The following is a 20417-nucleotide window of genomic DNA, read 5'->3' as shown; positions in this document are numbered from 1 at the left end:
GTGAGTGCACGAAGCTCTTGGCTTGAGATTTGATAGCTGTTCCAGTAAATAGACAATTGTTTGTACATACAGTTAAGAGGCAGGGAGAGAGGAAAGCAAGACAGTAGACCTGCATAACTAATTCTTCTCTATGTTGGGCAGAGCAAAACCTTCAATTTTGTGTTTACAAAACAGCTGACTTAATAAGCAGTCTGAGTTTGGAACAGAATCCACATTTTTTTACAAGAATTAATATAAAAAATTGTCTTATTATTTCTAAATTTATTCCACTTCATGAAGGTTAGCACTTGCCATTACTTTGAAGAGCTTGGAGCCCAGGCTGTCCTCAGAGACATCTCAGACAATTCCTCCCAGTGTTCATCCCTGACAGGAGAAGGCAACTGACCAAGGGGATGTTGTGGTAAGCAGGGACAGCAAACATGCAGAGTGGAGAAATGAGGAGTAAGTAGACAACAGGACAAGAAGGAGCAAACAGAGATATGGGAAGGTGCTAGGGAGAAGTTGTAAGAGAAATGAGTGAGAGAAATTAGAAGATTTATCTGAAGTCTAAAGGTAGAGTACCATACACCTCAGAAACCACAATATTGGCTTGTATTTGACTTAGATGTTCTGAACAAAAATTTTAATCCACGTATTTCAGTCACATTTTGCAATTTTTTCAGAGTTAGGAATAATTTTTTTTTTTTTTTTTTAATTTCATTTCTAGATCCCATGTGCTGGAGTTTTATAAACACTGAGTACCCAGTACCACAAGAGATGATGACTCTGGTAGGTTGGTGACTTTAACGTGTTACTCAACAGCTCTCAAACATTTTCAGTTTCTCCGTAGTACTTCTGGTCCATAGACCAGGGCTGTGAATGAAAGATTTACTTGCCTAAGGGACAGGTAGGTGGCATATGGGATGTGGGTTTTTTTTCTTTTTCTTTTTGTTTTGTTTTGTTCTGTTCTGTTTCTGAAGTATCTACAAGCAGGGTATTCCCAGAGCCCAAGACAGTCACCAGTAACTAAATGCTTTAAAAAGTTCTAATCCTGGGTGATCCTTGGCATCCTAGGGCAAGCAGAGCAGATGGCTAGCTGCACATCCCCAGAGTTTCAGGTCAAGACTTCAATCCCTTTAGCCCTGAAGGCTCAATGCCAAAAAGACAGCTGTGAATGGAGAGTTAAAAATTGTGTTTGAGGAGAGCTTTTGCTTATTAGTTTGCGTACATATGCCCATAAAATGATGAGGCCATTCCTGAATATGTTATGAATAGTAGTGAATTGACTAAAATAACTTAGCACAACAGCTTTAGAAGGCATGGAAGTTCAGTGAGCCCTGCTCTGTGATCAGTGGTTCTCTCCAACCCTCCCTCCACCTCTTGGTTGTGGAGTCTTGTTTTCTGGGGACAGTCTGTCCACACAGGGCTATCATGCAGGCTGCTGGAGGCACCTATACCACGAGCACTTTGCAGGTGATGAGGAAAGGGGAAACCCACAGATGCACCCCCCCTTTGGCCAGCCTGTGCTGGCTCAGTCTGACTGAAGGATGCTGGTCATTTCTGGGGGTGCTGATGCTCCTGGGGGTGCTGATGCTCCTGGGGGTTCCTGCAGCGTGGGGATGAAGGAAGCAGCCTAGAAATCCCTGTCACAGCTGTCATTTTTTACTCCCCACTTACTTCTCTACTGAAAATCTCAGGATTAGTTTCCTCTGGTTCTATCAAAAAGCTTCTACAAGAGGCACAGAGCAGAAGTGGAAATTCTTAAACATGCTAGAAGCAGTAATTCGTCTATAAATAGCCCAATTCTGTATGAAGGGAGGAAAGAAGAGAATGAGGCCAGTGTTTTCACTGGGTTTTATTTATTGAATTTATGCCTCTTCAGCATCTGGGATAATATGGTCACACTGTCCCACCATTTAACCAACCAGGCTAATTTACTAAGCAAGACCTCCCCAGTGGCATGCATAAAGCCCAGCAGAGTTGCACACCCACTGCTCTGCTGCTGGTATGTGTGTGGATCTACACACATTCAACTTAGAGGTCACCACACCCCAGGGACCAGTGGATGGACATGGGCTTGTGCAATGGAACTGGCAGAGGAGATGCAATCCCCAGAAGGTACAAGGAGTTACATAAACTCCAGTTGCTATCTTCTCAGTATTCCTGAATCATGGTTTCATGATAAACAGCCAAAACCTCAAGTGGTTGTTTGAGCCACATGCTCATAAAATGGAAGCTCCATAATGGATAAAAAAAAATAATAAGAAGAAACAAAGGGAACTAAGTAGTATAAATTGGGTAGGTAGACAGACAGACAAACAGGCAGACAACATACAGGTGATGGGCAGCTTGCCCATTATACAGTGAATCTGATTCAAGAAGATAGGGACTTTCAGCTGCTGTTCCAGAATGTAACTTCCAGCCCAATGCATTATTTATATATTTAGTTTCATGCTAGAAACTCATAATGCATTTCTTCACACAGGAAAATTTTGGCAAAAATTCCAAGGAAGGTATTATTTACTTGTTTCACGCTCATTAGCTCTAACTCATTGATCTCCTGGTGTGTACTCAATATCTTTTCTTACATAGTGGTATACTTGGAAATTATTTATTTACTTTTAACTGTTATGAAAGCTTTGGGTAACTATACAGTTCAAGAGCATGTGCTTTAGCATAGGACAATATTGAAAGTAAACCACAGAAATCTGTGCCTTAGAACTTTTTCATGTGCAGTGTGATCTGGTGACTGTTTGCACCACCTATATTTACTTCAGTGGCATAGAGCTAACTTGTAGCATTTCACACTTTATCCTTGTTTTGAGCTTTGCTCGGTTTTAGACTTTCAGCATTTATTTTCTTAAGTTTCTTTCATAATGTAATGTGCTTTTATTTGTTTTAGATCTCTTATCTGCAAGTATCCCAGAAGTCTATCACCAGTCTCTATTTTTATCTACCTGTGAAGCAAGATTTTCTTTTCTGTTCCTCAAGAAGTTATAAAACAGTTGTAGGTTAAGTAAAAATGAACCCTTAGTATATAAGGGAGTATATGTAGTATATATAATTGCTGATAACAGTGGCAGTTAATTCTCACAGACATGCTTTACATCATCTCATGGCACACTCAGTGGCAACAACAAATACCCATTTGTTCACATGTTATTAGGATGGGTACCCATGGAAAAGAAATTCCCATAGACAAAAAATAGCACCAAATCAGAGAATAGCCAAAGTGAATGGAAAGTAACCCTAGATCTGCTTTATCTTAATTACAAGTCAAGTCTACATAGGACTCATGCTAGTAGTCCAGAGGAAGCAGCTGCGCAACAGTGATAAAGAAACTCCCCAGGATTTGGTGGGAGTTGCTCTCCTACTCCAAGTGCAGATTGCAGCATCAGGAGGATTTAGCGGGCCCTATGAGCCTGTCTTCAGAGATGATTTTAAACTCTCTTTATGCATACATTTCATAATGAGATTGCTATAGCTCTTAGAAATTTAATCTAACATTGATTAATTCTTTCATCTCTACTTCAGGCATTAGTATCTTCAATGCTTTTCTTCTAAGAAGACTTTCACACTAATTGTCATTTTGGCTATCCACAAATTAGCTTTCCCAGCTTTGTGATGCTTTCCTTCTCACTACTCAAACACAAAGAAGACAGATTCCAAATTCCCTCCTTATTTTCCTTCTGATATGACAGCTCTTTGCATCAGAATAGACTACTCTCATGAAGAAATTTAATTTCACAAACAAGTGCAGGTTTTAGTGGTTAACATCCCATGACCCAGAAAATCAGTTCACCCGAGTTCTTGATCTTCTATGGACTGAGGATACTGCAGCACAGTGCTCAGTGACATAGAATGTGCTTAACAAAATCTCTATGTAATAATGTCTACAGAGGTTAGTTGTAGTGCTGGTGCTGCAGTGGTTAGGGAAGCACCCTAAACATCCAAAAAAACTTATTTTCGTAGCTGAACTCCAGTAACATTTAGGCTGAACTGTGGAAAATGTATATAACTGAAGCTACAGCATGCCTATAGAAATGAGGGCTTAGGGATGAAGTTCTTTTCCAGTGTGTTGCATAATTTCATTGGGAAACTATTAATAATTAGGTATTTTTAGGAAGATTTCTCTGCTGAACAACATCTGAATAAAGAAAACACAGATTTTCACATTAAAAAAAAAAAAGTACATACACAAGGTGTGCGGTATGCAAAAAAATAAGCTCTTTATCAACAGTTTGGCATATCAGGATGCTTGGCATGTGCTAACAATAACTGCTGGCAGACTTGGACTCCCCTCTCTGTGCATACCAGTGCCTGGCATTGAGACTGATCTTCACCACTGCTGCTGTATCGAAGTTGTGTACAACAAGGATGTGCTAGCCTCACCAAAGCTCTACTTGGCCTACCCACTACCTTAAGAAAAAAGAAACACTGAACTGTCAGGGACTGAGGAAAAGATGAAGAGAAGAAAGGAGGAGAGAAACCCCTGGTTAGCCCGGGACTCCTTGTACAGGAATCTGTATGGGGAGGTTTGGGGTTTTGTCCCAATTTTCATGCATTTAAAAACTGTGGCAACTTGTTTCTCTTAGGAGGAGTGACCAGTTGCAATATATTGCTCCTAGAAATGTTCCCCTGAATAAATCCTCCCTGTGGCTTTACTGCAGGTGCCAGTCAGACATATCCAAATACATGTTTATAGCAATAACGTCTTACCCTGCACGTGTCAAGAACCAAGACAAAATAATACAGCATACTCCAGGTGGAATGTGGTTAACTAAGTTTCTTTTAGTTTATTAATTTCACCCATATACATAGTTGGTTTTGAAAACATGATGTGAAGAGCCAGGACAAAGTGTAACAAAATGGTATGTGAAAAGGTTTCAATATGCAACGTGCCAGTGTACCTACTGTGTTTTGTATATACTTTACATTGAAAACAAGTAAACGGCAGTTTTCAAAGGAAGTACACATTTTATTTTGAACTAGCAAATTTAGTTTATTAATATGTAAAAAAATAAATCTACAACAGCAACAGTGCAAACACATCAGAACTTGCATGGCATACAGAACACAAATGAATAAAAATTATTGTACAAAGGGCCCAAAGTTTCCTATGGTACTGGATGTGACATGTACCACAAACAACAGAGTGAAGGATAAACTGCAAGGTAAACAGGAAGATGAACTGCATATTACTGGTTCTGTCTTGTACGGTCTCTCTATTTCAGGAGGAAAAGCTGTCATGCCTTGGAACTGCAATTAAAATGAAAAATTATCAGTTTAATCATATGAGATTAGAAATCTGTCAGAGCTTGCATGAGAATCTGTTGTTAGTTTTGTATTGCAGTTGTGACTCTTACTGTGAAGACATCAAGTTCTGTAAAAATATATTACACGCCAAACGATCAGCCAGTGTGTGGATCCATTGTTTTCAGCTTGGGAACAGCTGCATACACTGGCATCCACTCCAATAAACAAGGTCAGGCTTTTGTTGATTGATCTGTATGACTTTGTTTTGTTTTGTGGGATTTTCTGGCTGGTTTGATTTTTGTTTTCATCTTTCTGGAAGATGCTACTGGGATACTGGATGATATCTGAAAGTATTCATTTGCACATACAAAGCTTTTACTTACATGTAGAAGGCAGTTGATGGGCACACATTTTATCACTTTAGTCCCAGAGAATCACAGGATGGTTGAGATTGGCAAGGACCTCTGGGGGCCATCTGGTTCAACTCTCGAGTCAAGCAGGGCCACCCAGAGCTGTGTCATGCTTCTATATATTGGGCATTTTTACTCTTCTCTTAGAACTCAGTGCAATTTTTATGGAGTATGGCATCTACCTGTCTGTCCTGGCTTTGGCATGGAATCAGAGAGATTTTGGTGCACTGCTTAGTTATGAATTTCCTAAATCTACTCCACGCTTACACGGTTTAATTCCTGAATTAAAAGAAACACTGTCAGGCTTATGTTGAAGAAAAGAAGTTCTGTGAAAAGTGAGCCCCTGGGCACAAACATTTTTGAAGGTTTGAATGTCCACCTGTACAATATTATGCGTGGCGTTTTTCTCCATGTTGCAATTATCCTGCACTACAGAGAAAGAATAATCCAAATACTGACTTATTCCTACTGAATACAACACAAAGCTAAAACTGATCATTAGGCTATCCCTACAGCAGGATGAAGGTATTTTCAATTCACTTCCTCAACTTCAAGTTTTACCTTCCTGTGACAACTCACCGATTGTTTAGCCTTTCAGGTTAAATCTGGTTCCGATTTTGATGAGTACAGCCAATTACATGTAATATCACCACTTAGGGAAGAAAAGAGTCCTAATCTCAGCTTTGAAGAATATGCCTGAGTCATTCAAAATAGGAAACTAATGATAAAGAGAGCTAAGTACTGCCGGTTCCAATGAACTCACTGTTTGACGATGTTAAGACCTAAGTACTGTTCCTTCATCCTGTAAGATAAAGTGGAACAGCATTTTCCTGAAAGCAAATCATTCAAAAAATAAAGAAGCCTATCCCCTCTTGATAAAAATTCTGAGTGTTTTCCATCTTCTTTATATGTTTTCTCACTAATAATCAGTGAAAAAGTGGCTAAGCAGTTGCTACTGGCTAGCAGTTTGTCAAGAATCTTACCCCAAACCAATGAAGTCACTTGTTCTATCACCACATGTATTCAATACCTACTTTTCACAGAAAGTCTGCAGTGGAGAAAATATTAAAAAAAACATATATCTGAATCTCTTTGATTACTTATAGCTCATAGTATTTCACTGACCTCCATTGGGCAGAACAGCTCAATGCTGGAGAGACCTGAGAACACTGCTGCTGGAAGGGAATTTCTCCACTACCTGAAACTACTGTGTGACAGCTCAGAAGCAACAGAAGCTTTTCTGCAGAGTGAGGATTTCCTAGGACCTATCTCATGAGTAGTATTTAGCATCAGCTCTGTTAAGGCAGCCTAAAATCAATTAGGAAACAAAGTAGCACAATGAGACAATTTCCCCTTCTCGGGAGAAAAAAGTCAAAAAAGTAAAATCAAATCTTGAATTTGGAATCTGTAAAGGAGTTCAAGGAGCAATGCATGTTTTCCAGTGGATGATACTTTATCATGCTAGTAGTTATGTATCAACATTAATTATAAGAGTTTTTCCCAGAGGTCTCGGTAATATACCAATAGTATTTAGAATAAATAATAAATTAATGGGAAATTATTTTTATCTTACAGTTTTTTTTCATCAAAAGTACAGGGAAAGGAAAATCATCGAAGTTAAAAATCTTCCAAGAATGTACAAAAAGACAGGCAATGCTTGATGCATTTTTGTGGCCCACTACTACAGATATCTCTAAGATACAATACCAACAGAAAAGTGAGAGATGTTGGAAGACTCTGTATAGATTTTAGTGGTTTAGATGTCTGAATTAAAAAATCAGATTCTTGAGGCTTCCTTATGTAGCCAATACAATTTCCCCTACAGAGTGATTAAGAGAAGAAATCTGATTTACAAACTTTGAATCTTCCATTACAAGACTCTAACATAAGTCCCTGACAGTGGAGGAAGCCAATGGAAACTTGATGCCAACATGGACGCCTTATCTGAGTACGTGGTTATTCTTTGATCTGAGTCCTAGATACAGTAGAAGAGACCATACTCTTATTATTAATCCTAAACCTGCTCAAAGCTCCAACTTTTCTATTCTTTATAAACATTTCCAGATCTTGAGTTCATGAAAACATTCTCATAATTTTTTACTGCAGATCTTCAGTGAACATGTAAACAGTTTGAGGCCAAGTACTTATTCATATTCAGTCAAATACTGTTTCATGGCATAGTTGCCTCCTTTTTAACATTTAGAAAACTTAGATGGGAATAGACTTACCGACCATTCTGCATTATCCGTTTTTGAACATCTCACATTCATTGGTAGTTTAAGCACAAGCTCGTTATAGGAGAGACCCTCTGATTTGGACCACTTAAACTTGTTCATTGCATCCATAAAAGATAGGTTTTTATATTGCTTAGGACTCTTGATAATAAAAGGCCAAGTCCTGAAGAAAAATCGATAAAAAGAATTTTAAAACATAAACAAACACCACCAAGTCAGAACTGATAAGGGAATTTACTTTTGGGAACTTACTAAGAAAACAAACATGCTATTAATATGCATACATACATATATATATATAAAACTCATTTGAAATCTCTGCTAGTGAAAACTGATACAATCAGTTGAAGTCACTGAGTTCAACAGAACTAAGAAAGTTTGTCATCAATTTAGGAGTTGCTGCCAGACGCTTTTAGAAGTGAAGGATTTTCAATTAAGAATTACATTGCTATTCTCTCATCTACAAACTGAATACACAGACAATCCAAAGCAAATTTTCTATTGTAAGTTCCCCTAATGCACTAATAAATACTTAAATACATAAATACATAAATAAATAAATAAATGTTAAATAAATCATGCCTTCTGCAAGACTTGACAGGCAGTGTTGTAAAAGCAGTTAGAAAGCTGTTTCCAAATTGCTCTGCCAAGTTCTGGCCATAACTCAGATAATAAACCTCAGCCTAGCATAAGGTTCCTAGGTTGACAATGCTGCCAGAAAATTGAATGAAAATATCCAGTGTTTTGGACGTTTTCTTTTGGCATGTCTCAGTGCTATGGCTGCAAGGGAACTTTTGGCAAGAGGTAGGTTAGAGATCTGCTGTGCTGCTGTAGGAGAGCTGACGTTTAGAAACCCTCTCCACGAACAAGTGGGCTTAGTCTCATTCCCCACCACCTCCCTGAGATGGAGGAGGGAAAGAAATGACATCTCATATCTTTCATTTAGTAGTAGAAAACTCAAACATAGTAATAACAAAAAATAAAATTTAATAATGAGCAAACAAAAAAATAGCTAAAGAAAAGCTTTTCTACTTTTTTTTTTTTCATTCTTTTCGTTTGAATCAAGTGAAATGAAAGGAAAAAGCATGGTGAATGGGGCAAGTTTTTAAAAACAAAGTCAGATACACCTTGTGCAAAAAATAGAGTGATAGAAACTTAATCTAACTAACCTAATATTTTGTTCTTCTTTTTTGGATGAAGTGTGTATTATACATTTAAAACATTTTAGGCAGGCCTGTATTTATCTTGTAGTACACTGTCTCCCATTTCTTTGGATAAAATGCTGCCTATGCCAATTTCAGCTTCATTCAATATCTACGCATGGAGGATGTGATTTTAATCAGACATCTATTTTACACAATTGTAGCCCAATCATTTTAATCTCAACTCCTCATTATTTATACCGCTGTCCATGCCACCAGACTGAGGGAAAAACTGAGTTTTGAAGTGTGCCACCACTGCCTTGATCCTGCATCCAGTTGCCTTTATGTCTAAGTCAAGAGACTTTAGAGGAGGCAGTGAAGCAATTCCAGTGTAAAACTGACACAAGAGAGATGAGCATCGGGTCATATAGCCTTAGGCTAACAGAGCTTAATGAAAAAGAATTGTGGATTAGGTCATAAATACTAGAGACATTAACAATCTCTTCTTCTAATTACTCTTACATTTGCAGCAGACAGTCTGCATACATACTCTATTCAAAACATCTTTATTTCCCCAGGCCAAATGTGCATTTTTTTTCTTAAATACAGTTATCATGAATGAACCCTCAAGACAGCATACATTCGTTAGAATATTTTCATTATAACCTCAGAAAGAGTCTTTTTCCTAGGATTATCTTAGAAACTGTGCTCTCCCTGTATTATGAGAGACTGTAAATAGCAGTAGCGTCAAAATGAAGTAGATACTGGCTGCATTCTGACTTTCTTTAAAATATCCAGTCTTGGATATAAACTACAGAACAAAGACCAATAAGTCTGTACATTAAATTGTTTTGCGATAAGTTTTATATGGTTTTATGCAGACATATTGCATAAGGAAAGCCAACTTATAAAAGTTAAATAAAAGGCCATGCTAGTCGTCTATCCATTTAATTTTAAAATCTGTTACCTTAGTTTATTGCAAGAAATTTTGCAAGTGCATTCCACCTTCACCACTAATAAAGCATTCCGCTTTATATTATTTGTTTTTCTGTATTTTGTTCATTTTGGAACTGATCTTTTAGTAGCTTTTTAGTAGCTTAGTGGTAGTAATGGTGATGGGAGGACGGTTGAAGTAGATGATCTTGTAGGTCCTTTCCAAACTTGTGATTCTATGATTTTTCAGACATCCTCAAACTATGATTACAGTTACTTACACCACTGATTCTCTGCTGTGATGCTTTCATTTTGAGCATTAAAAGGAACATTTAAATCTAAAATAATGCACTACTCATTGATTTTTAGATCTGTGGTCCTCTTCCCATCTACAAAAACCTAAACTTTTTATTAACTCAGAAAATCACCCTTGCTATAGAAAGTAACATCACTGTGCAGTTTAACCTAGTGACATCACAAGGCAGAAAGGTTAGATCCAACAACTCAGTGGGAAGTGTGCTGGTTTTGCCTTGGACTCCATGATGAAGGCCAGCAAGAGTTCTGCTGACTTGAATAAATTCTAATGCCTAATTTAACCTTCTCCCCATGCCATACCTTCTGCAAATTTGCAGGCCAGCAGCCAGATGCCAGCTGAACTGCATGAGTCTTCATAGGGCGTATTACAGATACTGAATTGCACAGTGGACACTGAATTAGTCAGATCCTGCAACAAAATGCAATCTGAGCAGCTGGGCAATATTGAGCATTTTGTGGGCTATTTCTGTTAGAAAGAAAAAATGATGATGGAGCTAAGGGGTTTTCTTTCTGATGGAATCCTGTTTACCTCTCAAAAATGTGCAGTGATCTGTTTCCCTCAAAAGTGGAAATCAAAGTCTCAGAAGACAGTGTTTGCTCAACTTCTGCAGTTAGTGGTTAACCAAAAGCCTCTTCTTCCTCTTGGCTAGATTTCTACTGCTTTATCTCCATTTTTTTCTCAACTTACTTTGCATACCATCTTCTGACTTGTAATTCTTTCAAAACTCCAGTTGCCTCTTTTTTCCCCATTCATGATGCTTAACTACCATTTTATCTCTTATCGTGAATTTAATATTCTCTCATCCCCTCCATTTTCTTTCTTACTTAGAACTTTTTCCCATTTTATGTGTTCTTGTCAGTGTCACTGAAACAGTGGTGAGCTCCAGATGTGAGCATCGGTTCTACAAGGGCTGCTCTGAAATATCTCCTATTTTATTATGCTGGCCCATGACTTCAGAGGCAGATGTTGGCTCTACGGCAGTAGAAGTTGAACCCTCCAGCCAATATTCCAATAAATTTTGTTGCCATGTGACAGATGGCAGCAGAGGACCAGTCTAACCAAATGGCATCTGACATGGAAGGGCGTATGAAGCAAAGGTGTATGAAGTATGAAGCACTGAATTTCTCCATCTGGAAAAACTGGCACCCTCTGACATTCATTGATTCTTGCTGAATATTTATGGATACCAAACAGTGGATGTGAGTGGTGCATTTCAGTGATGACACTGTCAGAACAGCTGTGAATCAACTTCAGCAGAATTAATGTCAGCAGATCTACATGGACTAATTCAATGCTAGTGCTCCTGAAGTCCAACTTTTTCAAAATTATCTATATATCTTTTAGTCATATCAGTGTTTCACTGATATGTCTTGATAAACTAATACATTTGAAGCATTAATATGATATTTATATGAAGTTTTATTTCTCTAGGTGGTTGGTGGTGAGGTACCTCCTGCAAGAAAAATAATTTTTTAACAGAAGAAAATGTTTCTCAAATAGTAAAAAAAAAACATAATAAAAAACAATTTGGCCAGAGAAACAAGTAGCTGCAGAGCACAGGTTATTCACCAAAATAAAGTGTCATGAGTGATCTTACAACAGGTTGCACATATTCACAAACATTTCACTTGCCTGACTGGTCTGTAGATTTCCTTAACACCAATGAACTGGAGTTGCTCCATGATGTCGGGAATACTTGCGCATCGGGTGAGGTTGATTCGTGGGTAATAGAGCAGATACGACAGGCACATTTCATTCCTGGTGCTCAGACCACCCTGAAAATGGGATTTTTCTTTAAATCAAGGTAGCAATGGAGCTCCACAGATAGAAACACTGGTTAGTATTTATATGCTAATGAAATGTGTAGCAGGAGGCCCAAATCAAAAGGTTTACTTTGCATGTTAGGTGATCAGGTAACAATAAATTATTATGTAATGAATTACAAAATACACTGCAAGCTCAAGCAACAACTCCTAAACTGAAGAGATGTCAGAAGGAACAACGCTCAATAAAACAAGCCACTGTTATGTTCAAGTTTGATCTGAGAAGTTCAGGTTTACTTTTGGCTGTCTCGAACATACTTATATCTACCATGATTCAGAACTGGTGTAGGAAAAATCTAATAGGATAATTAGTCCTCTTAATAAGAAATTGCATGAGCTCTGCCTAGTAAAATGGAAGCTGGGATGGAATATGTTTCTATATGGACTATATAGACTTAAGAACAAAGGAGCATTAACTTACTTATTATAAAATAATAAGTAAGATTTTTAGCTTTCAGAAGAAACATGCTCTGAAATAGTCTTCCACCGAGAATCTAATTTAAAATTAATATAGGTAAGTATGGACAAGTTTATGACCTTTATGTGTCCCTAAATCCTGTGGACACACTTCCATTAGTCTCACAGAACCACAAGTGATAGGAATGTAGAACATAAAATGCAAGAACTAAGGTGCAAGAACTAGTGCAGTCACCACACAGGATAACAGGACAAGTATGACAGGACTGGATAATTAAAACCCAACCACTTGCCTCCCACTAATAAACATTAGTAGCAGAGTTTATTCAGTGTAAGGATAAAAGTTTTGACAATCTTTTAGTTTGCTCCATTTTGTCATATTCTGCTTTGCTGAATTTTTTAAAACTTCATGCCAAGCATCATGAAATTCTTTCCCTACCAGTATTCTAATCTGTGCTCTTTCTGAAATATTTATTTCAGTGCCCTGCTACATGCTATTACACGTATCAGTTTGTGAGGTGTCATACAACTAAAATTACAGCATTCAGCTATTTCTCATCTCAAAAGTAAGCTAAGAGCTCAAACCACAGATTTACTAATGTGTTTACTTCCATATTAATAATATAATAATAATGTAATAATGATAATCTTTACTAAAAGATTTACTTCTATATGAAGAGTGCTTTAACATGGAAGCACATCAGTGTGGTGTGCTTCACCACTCACATCGTCTTGAGTGTGTTTAATTGTTTCTATGCTGGTATTTCACTCAACTAAGATGCAGCTAGCACAACAAAAACTAAAATGGCTTGATTCTTGCTATTTTGCTTTTCTTCATACATCTTCTACATATGCCCACAGCAAAGCCATGATTCAGCAAGAGCTATCCCTGTGCTCTCTGAGTGTCATAACGAGGTCTTCCTTACTGAACAGATCTCAACTCCTGGAGATCTGATCCAGGCTCTTCTGAGGATGAGGGATCAGCTCAGCACAGGATGATGCCTGCAGCTGTGCCCATCCCATACATGTTATGGGTCTGGCAACACTCCCTGGTTTCACTGTCAGCTGGCGCAGTCCATCTGCTGCATCAGCTGCAAATGCATTCAGGTAGAACACCCTCTCCTCCTGCCCTGCACAGGAACAGCAGCTGCCAGGGAGCCCCTTTGCAGCCCCTTGCCAGCATGCTCAAAGTAACAGTTTGAGCACTTTGCTGCTGTGTGAGAAAGGTAAAACAATGATGTGGCTGTTCCCAGCCACCTTATCTGTCATGCCTCAGTCCTACCTGAGGTACAAAAGCAAGTAGTCTGATCTTCGTCATGGCATAAGTGAAAATAAACTCATAATTACAACTTCAGTGAAAAACAGGTAGCAAGTCCATAAACATAATTCGTTAGAATATGCAGAATTTACATGTTAATGCATGTTATGAAGAAAGCACTCATTTTTCAGTATCTGTTATAAAATGGCTTGCTTATTTTTATAAACTAGTCATATGAATGCTTTATGCAAGAGATCAGACTTTAATCATAACAGTCCTTATGACTTTAAAACCTAAGAAATGGCATGTGATTGTGTAATTAAGTACACACATAAATTACCAAGTAATCTCACACTTTTTAACTGCATCTTATGAAAAAGATTTTCTTACCCATGTCATGCGTATTCGGTCCATAGTGCTGTAGTGACATTCTGTGATTAAATTATCCCCCTGAAACAGACAATTTAAGAAATTCAAGTTATCAATGCTAACTTCAAGTAACTACAGATGATGGCAAAAACTTAAGAAAAAAGGATCAGAGCAGTGGATATGAGCACTTAAAAGAGCAGAGAATTAGGCAATTTTTCTATGCCAAAATTTGGCACTTAACATTCATATTAGCCCAGAGCCTCAAAGGATCTCCCATGGGTTTAAACAGAGCCTTCTTATGAGGGTTTTTTTTTCAAACAGCAATGGAAGTGCACAGTTAAAAGCCTATTTTCAGGAAAAATATATAAGTAGACAATGCATACACATGATTCTTTCTCCAAAACTCTTCCAATGCTACTTTGCATATCTTTTCCCAGGCTAATTTATCCTGCCAACTTCTATAGAATTACTTGACAAATCAGGAAAATAAGGTTTTCCACATCACAATAACAGCTATTTATCTGCCAAGTCTGCGAGTAGAGGAGTGGCAGGCAAAGACTTAGCTGCATTGACAGATATGTATGGGAAGGGCTGAACACTTACCTTCTCAACTACGTGCAATTAACTTTTTGCTGTCTTGACAGTGTTTTTAAATAAAAAGGCAGGACCTTTGTTCCCTGTACCTAATCAAACACGTGTCTCAAAATCACTATGATGATCAACAGAAACAAAAATACTGAAGAATATAGAACATACTTCAAAAATCTGACATGCTGGGGCAACTTCATGTCACAAGGATGCCAGAGGCTTACTTGCTCTGGTTTCTTTCTGTTTGTTATCATCTTCCCTTATCACCCATTGTATCAGTCTTCCTGGAAGAAATCAGATTACCCCCAAAGGCTGAGAATTTCTCCTTCCCTTTGGGTTTTACTCCTGCCAGGTCACTACACTACTAATTGTAGTTCTGGGCTACCAGAAAAAGGTACGTCAACCTTGCATTGGTCAAATGAAGCCTGAGCCTTCTGAGGGATCTTGAACAGGCACAGCATCACTGCTCCTCATGGCGAGAAGCCAACTGGCATCAGTGAGAACTCTGGCTTCCCTAGTTGAAGCTGGATCATATTCACTAAAAGTTTTCCACTTGCAAGACTAGATCTTTTGGTTCTAAATTCAGAAGGTGGTACTAGTATACAAAGAAAAACAAATCATCTGGACTCCACAGCTTAAAGAAGAGATATCAGGAGAGAATAATAAGAACTTCTATGATTTTTTTTCTTATATTATTATTAGCATTATTAGTTAATCGATTAGTCTTGGTTAGAATTACACCAGAATGGTATATGAACAATAATACTGGTATTTTTTGCATGAGATGAAAACAATTGAAAGGCATGGAAAAGACTCACTTCAGAGAAAGAATTCTAGCTTCTACTTTAGCTGTCTGTTATGTTGATGATACTATCAAATACCTCATCTAGCCTTTTTGCTGTCTACTCCCTTTTGTTCTTGAATTTTAAGAGGCCTTCCTCTATAATCTACATGGATTTTCCTGAAAGTATTACGGTCTTTGTAAACCTGTCATCTTCTGCCAGCCCTCTTCCTAAACTCTTCAACATTTCTTTCCTGGAGGAGGTAACATCAGTTTGTCTTTGAAGTCCTCGTGGAGTACAAGCAGTTGGACTTCAAAGAATAGATGCTGCACCTGAGCATCGAGACATTACATTCTGAAGTTAACATTTTAGCTTATTGAGTTTCAGGGACAAATGTCAGAATATCCCACAGAGTAAGAAGAGGCTGAAAAAAACCCTAGAAGATCAAACCATGAGGATCCTGGCTACAATTGAAATTCAGTCATTCCAATGGCCTTTACAGCTCCAGTTATAACTAAAATGCAGTTGTCCGACATTTTGCATCCAACCAATTTCATGAAGTAATGGGCTTGTTCATGTGCACCACAACAAACACATCTCCACCTGCTCTGCTAGTTGGAACTGGAGTATCCAGCCCTTTGTAGTGATAAGCTTTCTGTCGTCAGGCCACAGCTTCAAAAATAGGTGCCTGCTTGAACTAAAAAGAGATGAATGAATAATTTTTAAGTTAATGACTCACTCAAAAAATAAAGATTGCTTTCATGAAATACCGGGGGATAACTACTGGTTTAATTTGAAGCTTTGTAATATAAATATATTTCGGACTTTTAAAAAAGTATATTACAATATCACAAAACAGCAGATAGACTCGCATGATTTCTTCTTCCCCAAAATTTTGTTTACTCAGTGAAATCTCATGCGGAACACAAGCTTATAATTTTATTCCTAACAATAAATTAAAATGTGAAACAAAGAAAAAACTTGGCTGATTCATAAACACACTTGCAAGAGTGAATACTTGCTGTGCACAAATGTTTGTGATGTGCTACTTAGTTCCAAGGGCTCATTAAAGCCCCATGGTGATGTTTCCATCCTTCATCTGGTTGGATGCACAACAAAGGCGCAACCAGGAACACCTGTGATTTTATTTTCTGCTTTGTTCAAGCATTTGTAATAGCAAAGCTCAAATCGAGCAATTGTGGACATCAAACACATCCAATGAATGAACCGATGGTCCAGGTCAGTTCTGTAATGAACCAGGTGGATACTCATGAGACACAACAACTTTAATGCATTCATCTATTTACAGTAACTGGAAAAAGGACCAAAACATCAAAGGAATTCTGTAGCAAAATTAATCCTAAGTGTGAGTAAACGTTAGGCAAGTGATCTCTTAAGCAATTTCAGGAAAAGAATTAAGAGTGCCATACCGGCATGATGGTTCTTTCTTCTTCCAGATACTGAAACTCTTGGAAGTTGAAGTCAAACTCATCATCATAAGCAAGCAGCTTCTGCTCCTCACCATTACGGAAGTGACGCATCCTGATGGCTCTGCCAGCAAGGTGAGCGTGAAGGAGGACCGCAAACACATGAATCCCACTAGGCCTCTCAGCACCTAGAGCCTGCCATGGGGAAATCAAGACCATCAGTATGCCTAGAGGTAAGGTAGTGTAATGCAGAGTGAAGATATATTCATTCGTGCACTTCATGTTTTACAGCAAAATGCAGCTTGGAGCAAAATTAAATCAGAATGGGAAATAATGGTTTAATATGCAAAAACGTTGATTTTGTCCTGGGGATGTTTTTTTATTTTATTTTAACAAAAACATGTTTTCACTCCTAATGCACTCAGCTTTTATGAAAATCAACTGAATTGCCAATAATTCTCAGTATATTAAGACTTTTAAGAGTATTATATCAAAACCAACACATTATGTTAGTGTTCTTGGCAAATGCTACTGAATATGGATGTCCATTATTATATACATATATGCAGCTGTGAATGAACAATGTGCCAAGAGAAGCCCCTTATATTAAGAGGCTACAATTACAATATGTCATACTTCCCATCTTCAAGCCAATGGGTAGTGAAATACTGTACGTTTACATCTGAAACTTTTTTTTGCTGGTTGGTCTAACTACACTTTTCAGACTTTCACTTTGCTATTAGAAGCCTTTTGCACACACATATATCTTAATTACTCTCTCTCAACAGTTCTCCTAGGTTAGTGATTTCAGGCTACCAACAGCTTTGCCATGGAAAGCAATGTATGTTTATATACTGAACACAGAACTAAATTATCACAAGCACTGCATCATCCAGTATTACTCAGATCAGTAAAGCAATACTGAGCATCCCAAACACCTTGATTAAAGACTCGAAATTCTGGAGGGCAGCATGTAGCAGATGCCTTGACCCAGTTCTTTAACCAGCAACTATCAATCTTCCCAAGGAGATAAAGAGGCTGTCCTAAAGTAATTCAAAGCATAAAAGCCACTGGTTTCAGACAGGACACGTACCTCTTCTAGACATTCCAACGTGCAGTGACCCTCTGACACAAATTCAGGCATGCCCGGTGGGATATTGTGGAAGAGGCTGACCCAAAGACCAGCTTCAATAACACCAGCATCGTATTTCCTTAAAACTGGAGTATAAAATAGCCTCAGACCAGAGTTATCTACCAAGCCTGCAACAAAATAACACAGTCAGTCATGGCAGTAAATACAGTATTTAAAAAAAAAAATCCAATCATTTCTCATTTTTCAAGGCTTGTCCTATGTTTTTTTTTACAATAAAATTGAAGAATCAACCTCAATGACCTGAAAATGAATCAAACCATATGTGGGAAGCAGTAAACAGTGGTAGCCCACAAGGGGGTTGTTAAAGATGGTATGTTGATATCTGCAGTGTTCAAACAGGAATGAAAAATGTGTGTTGCTTGGAGCCCTCATGATCCTTCTTTTAACTTACCCAGCATGGGTATCGGAGAAAACAAAGTAGATTACAGGCACAAGAAACAATACAAGGAAATGATAAAACCTCAGAAGTTGCCAAGTATGGTTTTAAAATGAAATATTTAAAGCAGAGCTTAAAGGTGTTGTATTTTTTTTCCTTGAAATATTTGACTCGTGTTACCTTCTCCTTGTGAATTTATCTATTCCTTCACCTTAAGCCCCAGCAATAATAATATTTTTTCCTTTGTTCTGGATTGCCTGTCACATCACAGCATACCTCAGATGACCAAACACATCCTTTTTGCAATCTTTCCAATTAAGAGATCATCAACTAAAGATATGAGAAAAAGCTTCTTAAATCACAAATTTAAATATAATATTACCACGCTGAATAAAGAAGGCAAGGGAACTGCATTGGAATTTAATCCTCTCCTCAAGGATTTCTCTTGATTACAAGAGTAGTTTAAAGAGCAAAGGACTGCTGTAAGAAGATTGAGCTTTAAAAGTAAGAATAGTATGAATCTACTTCATTCATCTAGAAGTTTGGCCGTACTCATTTGTTTGTGTATCTACTCAGAATTTATGTTGTCTCCATCCACTAAGGTATTATAATTATTTATCTTGTCTTAGCTATTTTTATGAGGCAAGATATAAGCAGAAACAAAGACAGCTTTGTGTTGCACAAGCCCTAAATTCTGTGTTATCTCATCTGTTACCTTCCTGTTTGTTGCACTTTTTCAAATTTCAGCTTTGAAATCAAGAATGCAAAAATGTTGCCAAGTCTCTCAGAGAAGGTAAGAGGCTTCCTCTATCAGTCTTCTAAAAAAAGTAACAGACATAGTAGTGGTTGAAACCAAATTTTACATCAGTACAAATTCAGCAGGCTATTTTAAGATACACAAATGAGAGAGGGATACAGGAGGTGCTAAGTTACCCAGCCACTGTAACACCTGAGACAGCATAGTTCATAAAAATTAAGGAACAAATGCTATGAGCTATGCACAATCACGAATGGTAGGGAACTACGAGACCATCTGTAATATACAAATCACTATATTTCAGTTAATATACGCTGTCTCAAATCTCAATGTTAATTCATTTGGGGATCTGTATTCATTCTCTTTCTGAAGCTATCTGTACTTTCATCAACTTGAATTTTTCCTTCGTGGTGCTCCCCCCTTAAGCCTCCTGCTAACGTCTAAATGCCAGAAATTTTTATGATATCTAAGAGTTTTTGATAAACAGACTCAAAAAAAGTCATCTTTCAAATTAAAAGTGGGTGTTGCTGAAAAAGAAGCATTCAGAATCTGCCAAGCTAGAACCAGTTCATACATTTTTGAGCTTGACCAGGAGCCAGCACTGATTATGAATCTGAGTCACTTAGACAAACATTGCTCCACATGCAGAGGTGAGGCTGCTGGCTTAACCACAAGACCCAAACTGGGAAAACACAGACCCTGAAATGGGAAAAGAATGGTGAAGGTGATTTGGTGACAGTGATGGGTGGGAGGACTCAGGAATCCCACCCACACTCAAGCAGCGCCTCTCCTGGAACAATCTTATACTGTGTGTTTTTCCAGGGAGAAGAGAAACCACCTGGATCACACACACCTTGCTCTCTGAATCTCTGAATTTTCCCAGATCTTCAGGGAGACTCTGTGTTCACTTGGGACTGTCTCAACATTGCAAAGCTGCACCCATTGCTTACAAAGGAAACAAAACTCCCGATTCCCAGATTTTGTACGTGTCACTTAAGCTAAGACAAAATCATACAGCACAATCGATTAAAATAAAAAAGTGAGTTTAGAACACAGTCCAATTTGAAAAGAGGTTTTCTGCACATGATGTGTTGAGCTTTCAGGTAATATTTGATGGGAAATCATGTTCTACCAAGGATAGAATCATAGAATCATTTGAGTTGGAAGGAATCTTTAAAGATCATCCAATCCAACTCT

General features: G+C 37.9%; 1 protein-coding gene across 1 annotated transcript in view; it reads right to left on the bottom strand.

The window, feature by feature from the left end:
• Nucleotides 1-4750: 4750 nt before the first annotated feature.
• The window catches only part of MOXD1 (monooxygenase DBH like 1), a gene marked incomplete at its 5' end in the record, with an annotated part of 38952 nt that continues 23285 nt past the window's right edge, over nucleotides 4751-20417 (bottom strand). Inside the window, 6 exons of the mRNA XM_031552220.1 lie at nucleotides 4751-5238; nucleotides 7874-8042; nucleotides 11903-12045; nucleotides 14159-14218; nucleotides 16938-17129; nucleotides 18028-18194. Of these exons, the coding sequence (XP_031408080.1) occupies nucleotides 5071-5238; nucleotides 7874-8042; nucleotides 11903-12045; nucleotides 14159-14218; nucleotides 16938-17129; nucleotides 18028-18194 (899 nt within the window). The remainder of the gene's footprint in view (nucleotides 5239-7873; nucleotides 8043-11902; nucleotides 12046-14158; nucleotides 14219-16937; nucleotides 17130-18027; nucleotides 18195-20417) is intronic.

Source organism: Meleagris gallopavo, chromosome 2, assembly GCF_000146605.3.
Source record: "Meleagris gallopavo isolate NT-WF06-2002-E0010 breed Aviagen turkey brand Nicholas breeding stock chromosome 2, Turkey_5.1, whole genome shotgun sequence".
In the NCBI taxonomy this organism is placed as follows: Eukaryota; Metazoa; Chordata; class Aves; order Galliformes; family Phasianidae; genus Meleagris; species Meleagris gallopavo.
Note: the sequence above shows the minus strand (reverse complement) of the source record. Positions and strands in the feature narration are given on the sequence as shown.